The sequence below is a fragment of the Podospora pseudocomata genome (assembly GCF_035222375.1).
Source record: "Podospora pseudocomata strain CBS 415.72m chromosome 1 map unlocalized CBS415.72m_1, whole genome shotgun sequence".
NCBI lineage: Eukaryota > Fungi > Ascomycota > Sordariomycetes > Sordariales > Podosporaceae > Podospora > Podospora pseudocomata.
Window position 1 is genome coordinate 867,719 of NW_026946363.1, and position 15,548 is coordinate 883,266.

Genomic DNA, 15,548 nt, shown 5'->3' on the forward strand with positions numbered 1-15,548 from the left:
GTGTCATTATATATGCGCCTGTGCCATAACGGTGCGTATCTAGCTGACTTCGCCTCACACGGGTGTCTATCGCAAACAGTTACCGCCCGGCTATAGACAAGTTCCAAACACTACCACGTTAAATCCGAGTTTCTCGGCAGCTGAACAAAACGGGTGGTTCTCCCGTGTCGGGTTGCGGTGAAATAGATTGCGATGGGACCCTTCTGTTATAAGCCGTAGTGTTACTCACACATCCCTCCCTACAGGTTGCTTCGCCACGAGTTCTGGGCGTAAGGCACAGCATTCGGTAATTGCTTGCTGCTATTATTCCCCTCTCAGATTCTTGGCCATAATGGCTTGAACGATGCTTAGGTACCTCTAAATAGCACACACTTTAGTCGGCAGGTTTATGCTTTCCAGAAGGGAACTTTCTGCGGCAATGTAAGTGGGTGGTCAAGTAGGCAGCATGAGACTGAGGAAGAGGCACAGCACTCAAGTCACAGAAGTGTGTGAGGCGAGTTCGAGAGATGGAATGAACTGCAGATTTCGAACCATGATTAGTATCATGGTAGTTGGATTTGTACTGCATACCCAGCCCCCACACAGATCTGTTAATGTATAATGTGGCTTGCTTACCCTTGAATTCCTCCGATTGTCTACCGCAACAGCCCTACCTCCCACGTGGATTTCTGGCAGACCTCAGCCCTCACTATTCTCCTGGTCATTGGTACTCTTCCGTTCACTTGCACTGGTCAATCACCCCGTCGCCCACCGGTGACGCTCGTACTCCTTGACCATGCACATCGTCAAAGCGTTCGCGACCGGCCTCCTCCTTCTCGCCAACCATGCCGGCGTCCTCGCTCAGGACCCGGGTGCCGGCGCACCCGATAACTCCAATCCCCTAGCCATCTACCCACCATGTGCTGTGAGTCCCGTCTTCCCCATGCTACTATTCACAAAACTAACTTGCGCATCAAGCAAAACTGCATCATCACCGCTTTCACAAACCACACCTTCTGCTCCTCCCCCCTAGACCAAGAATGCACCTGCACCTCCCCCGACTTCAACGGCTTCATGCACGAGTGCATCTTGGCCACCTGCACTATCCGCGAAGCCCTCTTCACCCACAACATCTCCTCCACCACCTGCCAAGTCCCCGTCTTTGACCGCTCCCCGGAAATCATCCGTGAGACCGCTGCCATGCTCATCACCATTTGCCTCCTCGTCACCGCAAGAATAGGTTACAAGATCTACTACGCCGAAGGGGACAGGTTCATGTTTTCCCGGCCAAAGGCGCATACCACTTCCCAGAACGGGCTCTGGTGGGACGACTACGCGCTGGTTTTCCTGCTCCTGTGCGGTGGGATACCAGCCATGGTGTTGACCATCTTCTTTTTGGCGCCGAATGGCCTGGGGAAGGATATGTGGGCTGTCCCGTTTGAGGACATTGACAAGCTTTTCAAATTCAGCTTTGTTTCCGGGGTGTTGTATCTACCTCAGGTGGCGGCCTTGAAGCTGACGTTTTTGTTCTTTTACCTGAGGATCTTCCCCTCGCCGGGGACCAGGAGGGTGATTTGGGGGACGATTGTCTTTACCAGCTTGTACGGGTTGACATTTTTCCTTTTGGCCATCTTCCAGTGCTCGCCGATTGAGGATTGGTACAAGTGGGATGGCACCGGGACGGGGAAGTGTCTGAACAAGGACGCCATACAGTGGAGCTGCGCGATTATCAGTATTGTGCTGGATGTGTGGATGATTGGGATTCCGCTTTGGAGCATGAGGATTGTGAAGCTGCATTGGAAGAAGAAGGTCGGGGTGGGGGCTATGTTCGCTGTTGGTTTATTGTACGTTTCCCTACGTTGCCCATCCCGGCTTCAAACCATAATCAAAGAGTGCCTGACTGACCTTTCAACAGGGTAACCATCGTCTGCTGCATCCGACTGCGGTACATCGCCGACATCACCAGCTCGCAAAACCCAACCCAAGATCTCTTCAACATCATCCGGTGGTCCACGATCGAAGGCTTCACCAGCTCGGTCTGCGCCTGCATGCCCTTCATCAGACAAGTCCTGGTGCGCATCTTCCCCAAGGCGATGCGCACAGGAACAACAAAGAAGTCGACCTACGCCTACAATGTGCACAGCTTTGGAAACACCCTCAAGGGTCACGGTGTCTCTGTCAACTCCGACATGACAGTCACTGTTAATGACCCAGGGTTAAACGGAAAGGTCTACCACAAAGACTTTCCATATCCCTACAACGTGCCACACTCGGAATCCACAGCCGCATTGGCTGAGCGTGAAGGGGCAAACAGAGATGGGCAAGCCCAATATCAGGGGAGCGATGGGACGTCCGTGATCATTGTTCAGGGGAACACTCCGCCGCCATCAGGAGACATTCCTTTGAAAAATGTACACCGGCCTCAAAGATATTAATGATTTATGATAAGTGTATAATTAGTTTCTAACAAAGACCGAAGATGTTTTCTTTTCTTCAGTTCGTTATCTTCAGGACGAGGTATGCCTTGTGCTCTGGGGTCCAAGGGCTCAATATTACCATAGTTACTGAAACCTCAAACAATCTGAACCACCAGAAAGTACGAAATTCTTTAGCAGCAAGATTTGTTTAGTATTTTTTCCATCGGGGCGGACAGTAAACTGATCCATGGCATATGGCGGGAGGCTGTTTCATAATTCAGGGTCTAACCCTAACCCTTAGCTGCATACTATGTATCAAACCCATATTCTACCAGCCTTTCTCCCATTGTATATAGAAAGCTCAACAATGGCTATACTATCTTCACTTCCCCTCCTCAATACATGTCAATTATCTTCACCATCACAACATCAACCCAGCCTTCTTCTCAATGACCTTCTCATCTGTTCAAACATTGGATTCCCCGCACATCTTGGCTGCAGTTCCATCCTCCCCACATTGCGAGCGGCCGGGGTGGGCGCCTCTGCCCCTGCCGTGGCAAATGACAGCACGAAGCTGAAATCCGAAACAATGGAGCGGCGCAGTCAACAGAGCTGAATGGGTTCGTTTCTTGTTGCTCTCGTGGAATTCCCGCATTTCCCTTCTTCATGTCCATCTGAAGCAAGTTGCTTGCTGTCTGTGTCAGCGATCGCCAACCTTCCCCACATCTCCAACTCGCACTAGCTAACACCAATCACCAACGATGCCCAGTAAAGGGGTCCAAGTCTTCACTTACATCGGTGTACCCGATATCTCCATTGAGCTCTCGGTCCCCAAACAAACCATCACCCGACGAGACCAAGGCTTCTGGAGTGGCTCCCTCGAAGTCGAAGCCCGCAACATCGATAGTTTCTTCAACAAAAAAGGTCGCTTCACCTTCAAAGTCTTCCACCGCGGCAACCAAATCACAGAACAATGGATCGACGTCAACGCCCTAACCGGCAACGCCAGCGGCGGCACAATGGAATCCATAGCCGAAACACCCTCCATCTTCCACGACAACTTCATCATCTCCTACGGCCTCTACGAAGCCGGGCCCGGTCATGACCCCCTTCCCAACCAACACCAATGCTACGTGACCGTGACCCAAAACTACACCAACTGGATCACCAACCTCGCCCCCCCAGGCTCAGATTTTGAAAAGAAACCCTTCCACCGCCTCGTCCTCCCCTCCGCTCACGACGTGGGCATGAACAGCATGGAATCCAGCGCCGCCCTCCTCCGCAAAGTAGGCGGCGCCGTCGTCTCAACAATGCTCACCCGCACCGACGACAAGATCTGCCGGGTGGTCGACAAGCTCTCGGGGTACCCCATCGAGCTCATAGCCCCCAATATCATCTACAGCCTCTCCATCACGCAAAAAGACTCGTTGGAATCCATGCTCCGGATCGGAGCGCGGTACTTTGAGTTTCGTCCCGCCAGACTCCACAGCAGCATCCGTGGCCGGGACGCGTTGCCGGACAAGCTGTATTTTATGCACAGCGCCATCCCAGGTATGGGGTATGACACTTTCCTGGAAGGCATCGTCAAGTTCCTCCGTGCCAACAAGAATGAAATAATCGTGGTGCAACTCCGGTGGGATGGCGTCCCGTCTGACTGTGCCCATCCTTCCAGCGAGGAGAAGAAGCAGTATCTTGAGAAGGCGATCCGTGATCATGCCGGGGGTGAGATCAACGTGGGCAATCTGGATGACATGAAACACCGGACTATTTCTGAGTTGAGGAGGGATAAGAAGAGGTTGCTTATGCTTGATAGTGTGGATACTTTGTCGACTTATACTGAAGATGGAAATGCCACGATCAACGGGCAGAGTATTGTGGATGCTTTCCCGCGGGTGTTGGAGGATAGGGGGGCGCAGAGGAGGGCTGGGTTTGTGTTGATCCAGTGTCAGGCTACGGCGACTAATATCCAGAAGGCGCTGTTGCATTCGATAAAGGATGCGGGGGTGACGACGAGTGTGTTGTTGGCGACGAAGGGGTTGTGCGATCATAAGACGCTGCCGTGGTGTAGGGATAATGTGGTGGATCGGTGTGAGCTGGGGAAGACGGTGGTGTTGATGAATGATTGGCTTGATGGGGCGACGGTGGATGTGGCGGTTGGGCTGAGTAGGAGGAGGTTGGCAAAATGAGGGAGGAACGTTTTCGAAAGGTGATGTGAAGAATTTATGAGTAGTTTCTCTAGCGATCTGGGTGGCTGTTTTCTGGGTTTCGATCTGTTAGTCTTTTTTTCAGCGAGCTCCGGTGGTTTTATATACCTTATGACGGCTGTGTATGAATCGTTGATTTTGAACCCCTCATTGAAAATGGGGGAGCGCAGCTACGAATGATATCCCGAATGCTTGAAGACTTGCCTTTAGTTGGGCAATTTCGCAACTGACGTCGTCTGGGGCCAGATATTGGACCAGAGTGGAAGGCGTGTGTCGGTTTCCAACACTTGCTCCTTCCTCAGCCTTGGATATGAACCACGGGTCACTCATCCTCTTACCCTCTACGTCACTCGGAGGTTAGGGTTCGCGGCGAGCGAGGACGTCGTTCTCGATGCCACGTTGCACTTGTAGTTTTCACCATTATGACCTGAAAATATGGCATACCTTACCTACTAAGTATTAACCTGCCAAATCAAATCAGGTATTCCAATCTCAAATTTGTTTGCACTATGTTGATCATTCATCACTCAGCCACTTGCTCGCTCACTCACTCACTCGACTTATCTCATTCGTTCATTTCTCAACCTCACACCATATCATCTCACACATAAAACCCCAAATGTACAAGTTCTCACAATCTAAACTCACACTATCCTCATCCATGAGTCCCAACCTATCTCATATCTCGATCCCCATCTCGATTGGCTACTCACCGACGTCACCGTCACACAACACGCCCCCATCCCCACGGCTCTACCTTCCACAATCTCGATAGCGCCCATCATCCGAAGCTTCTTGTGAAACATTTCTCCCACCGTTCCCAAAACGGAGCCACGGCAATGGTAACTTACATAGGTGACACTGACAGCTGTCACCCGACTTGACTCAACATACCTACCGAGTCATCAACATGCAGAACCTTGACCCAACTATCTGGGGCAGTTGACAAAGTCCCCGACCCTCACGAGGTAACAGTTCACGAAGAACAGTGAACCGCCAGAGCGGCCGAACAATGCATAATCCGGCGTTTGACTTACAAATAGGCGAATTTTTGAGGGGAGGAGTCGGACCGAGGCTATGATGAGGATGAGACTCGCAAATGCCTGGTTCAAGACCTATGTGTCCTCAGCTAATGGAACTTGTTTGATACGTAGCTACTTAGAGACCTATATGGCGCTTCGTAGACATTCTCAGCTGAATGAGCATGATCATAAGGCTAGGTGTGGGTGTATGGAGCCCGGGGTGAGAAGCACAACATCCCCAAACATTCACACAGCAGCACGGCGGAGGATTGGAACCACGTGTTTGTTTTTTGTGGACGAACCTTTTAATTTATGCAGGGCCCTCCTCCATAACACATCAACTAGGTAGTCAAGGTATGCTGTACCTCTGTGTCATAAACTGCCGTGCGAGGCAAGAAGAGCAACGAGTGCTTCCGGACCTGCGTTAGTCAGCCTGACCCTGCGTGATGCAGCATGCAAGTTGATGACCTCAGAAAAACAAATTCTTGACAGAGAAACCGCTGGGTATCCTCAACTCCAATGATCTTATGCCGTGTCGATGTGTAGTGAAGATATCGCATGGTACGGGTACCTGACCAACAACACCCATGTGTTGTTCAAAACAGGGATCCAACATTACAGAGCTTTGGGTCATCTCATCATTGTTGGGTTGTGGCATGTGAAATACCCGATTCTCGCTTGCAAGAGTGAATCTCGGGTAACCCCATTACAAAGAAACAAAAAGTCAACACAGCCCCGTTAGTAAGGCTTGACATTTCTGACCCAGCCATCTGTCAGGTCGTTGGCATCGGAGTCTGGGAGGCCAGGTCTTGTCTGGGTTGTCACGGAACAAGCTAATGCTGACGTAGGGGTCAAGTTGGTGGTGACGGGAGGACAACAACCTCATGCGGTGTGATGAAGACACAGGAGAGAGGAGACCTCACACAACGAAGTTGAGCTCCCCAGCCTCCGCTGGTAGTATCTGGCGTCATTGGGGAAACGCAGGACAAGTGACAAAAGAATCCTGAAACTCAGATTCCGAATATCACAAACACGCATCAGCCAACGAGAGCAGAGGAAAAGAAATCCCGGTCTTTGGGTAGGGACTGTTGTGCTGTTCCACGCAGGGAGGCTATGGGCTTCGGCTCTTGGTGAAACCGCAACCATGTGTGCGCCCGCCCATTGTATATCCACCGAGACCGTGACGGGGCGGAAAAGGCGGGAAAGCTAGATAATTGCTCGCCAACAAGCACGCGGTCTCAAGCCACGCGCGCCCACCTACCTTACCTACCACTGCCGATTCCGATTCCGGATTCCGATGTCGATCCATGGGCGGGCGATACAGACTGATACCTTACCGGCGCAAAGGTCAATGACGTCCCCCAGCTTTCCCCCATCGCGTTTCAGCCTCCTTTGTCACATCAAGACGTCAGAGACTCGGATATCCCGTATCACCCCTCGACCCGAGAGAGAGGAACCGAACCGCTCCAAGACAGAACACCACTTCCCCAGTTTCAGAAAAGAAGGAATCCACATTCCATGCAAAGCTGTGGTAACCACCGTAGCAACAAACCCCGCCTACACCCGCCCGCGCGTGAGAGTGCGTGCGTATCTGGGATGTTGTGGGACGTGTCAACAAAGCTTCTGTCTGTCGAGTCCGAGGTGCGGAACGATCCGTTGTGCGACCCTTCTTCGAACTACCCTCCTTCCCCACAGTAAAGCCGGGAGTCGGGACGCCACATCAAGTTTATCGTGACCGATCCGATCATCTTGTTCCTTAATCCGACTTCGTCTCATGTCCAACTCTCTGCTTGCGGAAGGGGTCGGGTAAAGGTCGCCGATCCACCCCCCGTTGTTACAATAGCCAAGGCATCAAAAACAAGCAACAGACAGAGTTTAACAAACAAAACACTACAATATATATTGCTGAGCCTATGATTCTAATCGAGAAAACAGAAAACAGAAACAAGTAGTGGTATCCAAACATGATTGATCGTAAACGTTTTTTTATCCAGACTACCTCGGGCCTCCTCAAGGGCTGAACCAAAGGGAGAAACAAAAGACCTGCCCAAGGACAAGTCATGCCAGATACAATGAACAGAAGAGTCCGTCCCAGACAGGAGACAGCAACACAAACACAAGTAAACAAACAAACACACACACTCCCAATTCCCTATCAGGTGTTTGTGAATTTTTCCATGGCAATTCACACCGTCGGCCTTGTAGAAAGCGGATCCAAAAAAGATATCCTGGTCGTTCGTTACAAATCCTTTACATGCCCTTCTCGAGACCGCAGAGGACCTCGATGACGGTCGGGCCGGGCTCGATGTTGAGGCCAATGCCATCCTCAGCCTCCAACCCGCGAATGTAGGCGTTCTCGGCAGTTCCGTCGGGGTAGATGGATGAATCAACACCGCCCTGGGACATGCGGCAGCCGGGGAAGTCCATGTTGTAAGCCTGGGCAACGAGGGAAGAGCAGTCGGCGCCGGACCACCCCTTGTTACTAGTGTTCTCGAAGTCGAACTCGGCCCAGTTGCCGGCGTATTGGCCGTGGCTGGTGGTGGGGACAGAGTTTGGCGCGAAGGCGCAAACACCCTGTGTGTTGGAATCGGCAACAACAGACTTGGTCTCGCCGGGTTGGAGCTTGAAAACGAGCTGATTCTGACCCTCGACCTTGAAGGAGCCAGTCACACCGCCATCGGCACCGATCTTGTTGAAGCAAATGACCTCATAGGGGACCTTGCCGACGTTTTTGTAGTTCTGAACGTACTTGTATTGCTTGGAGGCCTTGGTGGAAACGACCTGGAGGTTGGAGTTCCATGGGCAGCCGTTAGCAGTGCCGGTGTTACCGGTGTAATGAATCTGCTCCCAGGTGACACGCTTGGTCTTCCTCTTGCTGGAGCCGCAGAAGGGTTTGTAACCATCTTCCGAGTCAGAGTCGTTGCTGCTCTCGCTCTCCTCCTTAGCAGGGGCGGGAGCAGGAGCGGGCTCGGGCTTGGGCTTGGGCGAAGGAGAGGGCTCTACAGCTGCGATGGATGCCTTGGGAGGTTCGGGAGTGGGTTCAGGGGCAGTCTCAGTTGGCTCAGGGAGGGGCTTGTGAACGGCCTTGAGGAAGGTGATACCTCCTTCGCGCTTCTCATGGATGCTGCGGTGGAGGTGGGCATGGCCGGAAGGGTGGGCAGTGGCGGTGAGCGCACCGGCGAGGAGCAGAAGGTGGGAGAGTTGCATCGTGAAAGGATCCGAAGGTCGACAAAATATATATACTTGGTCCAAAAATCCCGTCTATGTGAATCGTATATGGTCGTTGAATCGATGCGCTGCCGTTGCTTTGATGCTCCGAGTAACAATGTTTTGCAATTATGCTTGGTGTCCAAAAAAGGGAGGGTGGTGAAAAAGGTGAAGATATCGTTGCTATGGGGAGCAGCGGAGAGGCGTTCGTGCTTTTTATCAAAAGAATGTCGCGAGATACAAGATCTCTGTAATGAGTGGATGGAAGCGCGAAAGGCGATGTTCGGCGAACAAAGAGGTTGGAGAGAGGAAAAACGAAAAAGGAGAGACAAATACTTGAAGGGGTGTGCGGCCAACGGGGGAGCAGGGTGTACAGGGGTGCCGAAATGAGCCTGGATGTTTCTGCCGCTGGCCAACCCTTGGCTCCAAGACCGACGATCCGCTGGCGTTTTGACATGAGTGGTCGGATGGACCCCGTAATCAAACAAGGTTCACGCAGGTCCCAACTGCTTCCTATTGGTCGAACGAGGCCATGCTTTTCTTCCATCTCGACAGAACTCGGGAAGTGCTCATGGAAGCGGACTCTTGAACGTGTCATCTGTGGACCCGTGCCACGCAATGCATCAGCGCATCTGGGATGCAGGTACTGCGGCTTTTCTTGTTTTTTGTCATCAAACTCTTCCTGCTCTCGAGTCAACACCACGGCATATCGAGTGTCACACCCACAAGCGACAAACGATCTCCACCGAACACAGGGGGAGCACAGCGGCCAAGAGATGCAAAGCGGAACTACTGGCCGTGCCCTGCTTCTGGACCTGCTGGTCTGGGCCAACTTGGGTCCAGAATCGAGATGAATTGGCACTGCGTCCAGCGGAGTCACTAACATAATCCGCAATGCGGACCAGCATGTTGTGTTAAGCGCTCTCTTGGCCTTTAAAGCGTTTGATTGCAGCGTAGCGCGCCCTGGCAGCACAAGACGGGCCTACCCCAGGTCATTGTGCTCTGTTTCATCAAAACGCTGAAGGGACGTTTGCAGGGGACTTCGACACCGTTTTTTTATGTGTCCACTGGCCCGTGATCCGATACCTTGTGTGACACTCGATCATGTTTCTTTCTGGCGGTTCGATATGCGGACCTCCTCACCAACCAAGCTGACCTTCCTCTTTTATTCTTGGACCAAGTGGGTGGCCATCGTCCAGAGCTGTGCCGCCGGGTGGCTTCCATTTGCGAAAACCCAATTGAGCAGCCACTTTTCCATGTGTGAAACATCCAATCTTTGGTTCGAGAAAGAAAAGATTGTCGTCTGATGAGATTAGCATATCTACCAGCGCAGTTGGCCAAGTTAACGTTTGTGTCCCCAGCACAGCAGACTTCTGCCATGATAACAAAACATTTCTAATCGTCAACTGTCAAACGTGATATCGAACATGTCTTGATCCAGCCTGTGATGTTGGCTGTCACTGACAGCTCGCGTGCCCCACAGCTACAGAAGCGCAAAAGTGGTCCAAGCTTTCTGTGCCCCGCGACAGACAGACGACGGCAAAGCTAGCTTGTGGATATTTTCTGATATCCCAAATTTGGCTTGCCCATCAAAATCGACGACAGCGACAATAGGAGCCCTCCCGCTGAAACTACGATACTCTGTCAAATCGATCATCGTGACCTCGATATTCGAACACAACAGGATCACAAACACCAACGGTCCAAAACCCTGATTAAGGCCGCCAAACCCACCCAGCCGACAACCATCCCCCCAAAGGCCATAAGCAACTTCGGCGCAGCAGAATATCCCCCCAGTTCGAACAAAAGAGGGGAAACCCCTAAACCGACCCCTCCACAAAACCCCCCATCATGCCGCTCGACACATCAACCTACGGCCTCGCCCTCCTTCGCGTCGACGGACGGAGGTGGAACGAGCTCCGTCGCATCCACGGCCAAATCCGCACCCAAGCCGCAGCCGATGGCTCGTCCTACCTCGAAATGGGCCACACAAAAGTCATGTGCGTCGTCACCGGCCCTAGCGAGCCCGGTCCGCGCCGTGGAGGAGCAGCAGGGGGAGCCAGCGGCGGCGGTGGATCTGGCGGGCAGTCCAAAGACGCAGAGGTGGTGGTCAACATCGTCATTGCTGGGTTCAGTTCGGTAGATAGGAAAAGAAGGGGGAGGGGTGACAAGTAAAGCCCTCTGTTATACACCATACCCCTTGGCGGCTCACAGTTATGCTAACAAAAAACAATAGGCGCACCCTAGAAATGCAACTCACCCTCTCCAACACCCTCGCCGCGACCCTCCACACCCACCTCTTCCCCCACTCCCAAATCAACATCTCCCTCCACGTCCTCTCCCAGGACGGCTCCCTCCTCGCAGCCCTCATCAACGCCGCCACGTTGGCGTGTGTGGACGCCGGTATCCCCATGACAGACTACGTGACCGCCTGCACGGCCGGTTCAACCTCGACCTACGCCGCCAACGACGAGGGCGCCGACCCGTTGCTCGATCTCAACCACCAGGAAGAGCAAGAACTACCCGGGCTGACAGTAGCCACCCTTGGTGAAAGCGACAAGGTCGTGGCGTTGGTGTGCGAGAGCAGAGTGCAGATCAGCCGGTTGGAGGGCATGCTGGCTGTGGGAGTGGACGGGTGCAAGCAAGTGAGAGAGATTCTGGATCAGGTTATCAAAGCGCAGGGGCGAAAGATGATCTTGGAGGGGACAGTAGACAAGGGGACGGGACTCAATGATATGGATCTGGATTAAGGAAGCATTGTCCCGTTGTCATATTGTATGTGTATCAGTGTGTTTGGTTGGAATGGCGTTTGGAGATAGGGTTTTATCCATCGGCCGGCGTTTTTGTCAGGAACTTTAACGATAACAGACATGGGAGCAAGGCAATGATTCAAAGGTGAGAAGAAGCCGGGTTCGTTTTGCTCTCATCAAAGTTCATTAATTCTCGTGGCCTGGAATTGGCTACCTACTTTTTGTGTTGCTGTGCTGTGTTGCCTCGGTCAAAGAATGCGCCAAACAAAACTCCCGTTACTGACCACCGGACAAAAGAGAGATAGAATACAACAAACTTTTGGTTTTCCTCCAAAATATCAAAGCTCGTCATGCTCTGCGGCAGGCCTGGCCCCGCACTGCTCGGCAGCACCAGTCTGGCACTCTGGTTCGGGATCCGTGGCCTCGGTCGCGGAGGACTCGGGTGGAACTCGAGTGGCGTTCTCTTCGGGAGTCAGAGGAGTGGGTTCCTCGCTGGTGGCGGCCTCAGTCGCGTCGGGGGTGTCCGCAGCAGTCGGGTCCGCCTCGGGCTCCGGAGTAGCCGGTGTGGGCTGCTCCACCGAGATGGCCACAATGCCCTCGGGAAGCTTCTTCTTGGAACCCTCGCCCATACGAATGGCGTCGATCCAGCTCTCCACCGTGGTGTGCGCAAAGTCGGCACCCTCAAAGTGGCGCCACCAGCCCCTGCGGGCGTTGATGGCGATGATCTCCACCTCGTTGGTGAGATCGAGGGCCCTGAGGAGAGGGGCGGCGCCGTTGATGCTGGTGGGTACCTCGTAGAAGGGGAAGAGGTTGCGCTTGCCTTGGGCGTATTTGAAGGAGAGTTGGGCCAGGCTGTCGAGTGCCTTCTTGGCCGAGTCGCTTTCGCTGTTGGAGACAAAGGCAAGGACGCAGGTGTGAGACTTTTCGGTCAGGCACTCTTTGATCAGCTTCTCCTGGGAGTTGATGGTGGGAATGGGCAAGGCCTTCTCGATGATGACGGGGGCTTCTTGTGTTGGAACATCGGGCTCGGATTCGGCTGTGGATGACGACTCGGATGAATCGGCCTTCTTCTCGGTCTTCTTCTCAGTCTTCTTCTCAGCTTTCTTTTCCTTCTTTGCAGCCTTGGGCTTAGCAGGCGCTGGGTCAGGGTTGGGCGCTCCGGCTTGCGAGAGGAATGTGACCAAAGCCTCCTTCTTGAGCTCTCCGTCGTAGGTTACCGCTGGGGCATCTCCGCCCGGCAGAAGGATAAGGGTGGGATACTTGGTGATGCCGAACTTCTCCACGGCCTTGGCCTGAGTATTCCGCACCTGTCCGACTGTGATCACGTCGAGGAAGTCAATGGCAATGCTCTTGAGCAAGGAGGATGTGGTCCCCTTGTCAGTAAAGAGAAGAGCCTTTGGGGCGTCCTTCTCGTCATCCAAGAACTTATCCAGGGTCTTGTCCTCAACCTTGACAACGTGGTTGTTCATGGCTTGCACCACAGCCTCGACAATACCGCTTGCTGTTCTTTGGCCATTGTAGTCTTGCACCATCGGCTTGCCACCTCCCTTCTTTGGCCTGACAATCTTGAGCGTTGGGAAGCCCTGCACGCCCATCTGACCGCAGAATTGCTTGTTGGCATCATCATCGCAGTCCACCGCGGCTACCTTGGCGATCCCAGCCAGGTTCTTGGCAGCCTTTTCGTAGGCTGGCTGAAGGTTCTTGCAGTGGCCGCACCATGGGGCATAGAATTCGACAATCTTGAGCGGAGGAGGTTAGCTGAAGAAAGCTCCAAGTGTTTGTCTGCCAAGCTACAAGGTTCAATATCACTTACAGAGGTATGGTTGCTCTTAGCAATCAGTCTGTCATAGCTCTTCGCATCCACCTGCAAGACAGGAGACTTCTTGGAGTAGAGACCAGCCTGAGCTCCTGGAAGCGCAGACAGCAGGGCAACTGCCACGGCACAGAGTGTGGGGTGATGCATGATGCCTGCTCTACCACAGCGGCTTGCTTGTTGCGAGTGTTCTGCTCGTGTGGATAGCGAGAGTGGAAGATGGATGGGCTAATAGACGTAGTATAAATATAGAAGGTGTGGAGTTTTTTATCAAGTGAACACAAAGGAGAAGCAAGAGAAGACACTGGGCGGCAAAGAAGCAAAGACAACTAGTTCACCAGCCTTGCTCCCTGGGATGTCTTCACTGGGCATATATGATCAGATGATACACAGGACGAAGGTGAGTTCACTGCCTAAATAAAAGCTGGCATCTTTCCATGTTTAGCAAAAGAACACATTTCCAATGCTGTGACGCCGGTGCCACCTGCGATTGATGGAGAATCGACCAGAAGCAAGAGCATGGACCATCTCGTGGCTTTAGCTCCCTGCCCATGTGCCCCTCGGTCTGGACAGCGGAATGTGGGGTAGACTTGGCAGCCAGGTGCTCCAACATCGAGGAGCAACTGGCGCTGGAGCTGACGACTTCCAACCAGGCAGACAGATCTAGGAGCGACAAACAGGATTAGGGATATTGCTAGATATTTTCTCATTGTCAAACTCTCAGTCAACAACTTCTCTGCCTCACGTTTGCGATAGTGCCTACCTGCCTACCTATCCACGATGGACGCCATTCCCGCGGCCATCAAACAGGCCGATATCAACCTCTGGAAATGCGCCGCCAAAGCTGTGCAGCTCCAAAATGTGAAGCCCATCATCGCGTACTGGTGTGAATACTGGGTGGTCAGACAAATTCTGGCGAGACAACTGCATCTTGCCGATGAAGAGACTCTCAACTATACAACGACCTTGATGGACAAGCTGGAAGAGGTGCGTGCCAACGTCCTGCCAGCAATCTATAAACCCTGCGCTAACGTTGATGTTTCATGACAGACTAAGCAGGAATATGCCCACGAGGAAGCTATCATGGACGATGCCGCCAGCCAAGCCTATGTCGAACAATTCGCCCAAGAGACCCTCGACCGTGCCGAGAGAGTGGTCAAGGCCAACAAAGTTACCCAACAAACAGCGACGACGTTTGACGCAGCTGCTACCTTCTTTCACCTTGTTAATATCTGGGGGACTCCGGATGCAGAGACACAGCAAAAGATCAAATATGCCAAGTGGAACGCCGCGCGGATTGTCAAGGCGATCAAGGAAGGCAAGGACCCAAATGAGTCCAACCCAAAGCTGGAGGAACTCGAACAACCCGCTCCCCCACCCTTGGACCACGATGATCCGGAAGTTCAGGGTCTGACGGACACTCCATACGGCGCCGGGCCAAGATCAGTGACAGTGGAGGATGTTCCCGACGTGGATCTGCGTAGAGATGCTGCCGGCGTATCGTTACCGCAGAGCCCTGTTTCTGCCGGACCACCATCAGCGTGGGGGGATGAGCTCAAGTTACCAGGAGTGCCAACACAGCTCAATGATCCGGCGCCCAGATCGCCTTCTATTCCGTCACCAATCTCTCCACCGTCGCATAATCCAGCCAACTACCAAGGAGCCCCTGATCTCTCATCACCAGTTACCGGACCGACCTGGACGCAGTCGCAGCCTAGTCCATTGGACACGCCTCCTCCCGTATCATGGTCACAACCCCCGACTCAACCACCTCCCACCACCGGGTGGACGCCATCTCCTGCGGCTCAACAACAGCCCTACGCCCCACCATCAGCGCCTCCAACCTTTGCTATGAACAACCCGTCGACAGCTGCAGTGGCTTCCCCGCCCGTCAGCCCTCCTACGAATCCTTATTACATGAACATGACACCAACAGCTCATACCACACATCCACCTGCGCCCGCCGCGTACGCACCTGCTCAAAGTGGCCTCGTGGACGAAGCTGCCATGGTTGGGGCTCAAAAGCATGCCAAATGGGCTATATCTGCGCTGAACTTTGAGGATGTGCCGACAGCGGTGAAAGAGCTGCGGAGGGCATTGGAGCTTCTTGGTGCGACATAGCTGGATTGTGATACCATTGGTAATAACGATTATAT

At 53.1% G+C, this 15,548-nt stretch overlaps 6 protein-coding genes across 6 annotated transcripts; 4 read left to right on the forward strand and 2 right to left on the reverse strand.

Moving 5' to 3' along the window:
• Positions 1-103: 103 nt before the first annotated feature.
• Positions 104-2,414, forward strand: QC762_105250 (uncharacterized protein; the record flags this gene model as incomplete). Its single annotated transcript, XM_062884915.1, has 3 exons — positions 104-904; positions 958-1,823; positions 1,895-2,414. Exons 1-3 carry the CDS (start codon positions 776-778, stop codon positions 2,412-2,414), a joined length of 1,515 nt encoding a protein of 504 aa, XP_062747830.1. The 5' UTR covers positions 104-775.
• A 743-nt stretch (positions 2,415-3,157) lies between these two features.
• Positions 3,158-4,582, forward strand: QC762_105260 (uncharacterized protein; the record flags this gene model as incomplete). The annotated part of the gene is made up of 1 exon (XM_062884916.1): positions 3,158-4,582. The coding sequence occupies one exon, from the start codon at positions 3,158-3,160 to the stop codon at positions 4,580-4,582; it is 1,425 nt and encodes a 474-aa protein (XP_062747831.1).
• A 3,290-nt stretch (positions 4,583-7,872) lies between these two features.
• QC762_105270 (uncharacterized protein) lies at positions 7,873-8,829 on the reverse strand (the record flags this gene model as incomplete). Its single annotated transcript, XM_062884917.1, has 1 exon — positions 7,873-8,829. The coding sequence occupies one exon, from the start codon at positions 8,827-8,829 to the stop codon at positions 7,873-7,875; it is 957 nt and encodes a 318-aa protein (XP_062747832.1).
• Positions 8,830-9,927: 1,098 nt separating this feature from the next.
• SKI6 (Exosome non-catalytic core component) lies at positions 9,928-11,755 on the forward strand. The gene is made up of 3 exons (XM_062884918.1): positions 9,928-10,087; positions 10,146-11,000; positions 11,066-11,755. The coding sequence occupies exons 2-3, from the start codon at positions 10,681-10,683 to the stop codon at positions 11,577-11,579; spliced, it is 834 nt and encodes a 277-aa protein (XP_062747833.1). The 5' UTR covers positions 9,928-10,087; positions 10,146-10,680; the 3' UTR covers positions 11,580-11,755.
• QC762_105290 (uncharacterized protein) lies at positions 10,435-13,848 on the reverse strand. Its single transcript, XM_062884919.1, has 2 exons — positions 13,393-13,848; positions 10,435-13,318 (listed from the first exon to the last, which is right to left on the reverse strand). The coding sequence occupies exons 1-2, from the start codon at positions 13,540-13,542 to the stop codon at positions 11,918-11,920; spliced, it is 1,551 nt and encodes a 516-aa protein (XP_062747834.1). The 5' UTR covers positions 13,543-13,848; the 3' UTR covers positions 10,435-11,917.
• On the forward strand, positions 12,953-15,513 carry QC762_105300 (uncharacterized protein; the record flags this gene model as incomplete). The annotated part of the gene is made up of 2 exons (XM_062884920.1): positions 12,953-14,379; positions 14,443-15,513. The coding sequence occupies exons 1-2, from the start codon at positions 14,173-14,175 to the stop codon at positions 15,511-15,513; spliced, it is 1,278 nt and encodes a 425-aa protein (XP_062747835.1). The 5' UTR covers positions 12,953-14,172.
• Between the last annotated feature and the right edge of the window lie 35 nt (positions 15,514-15,548).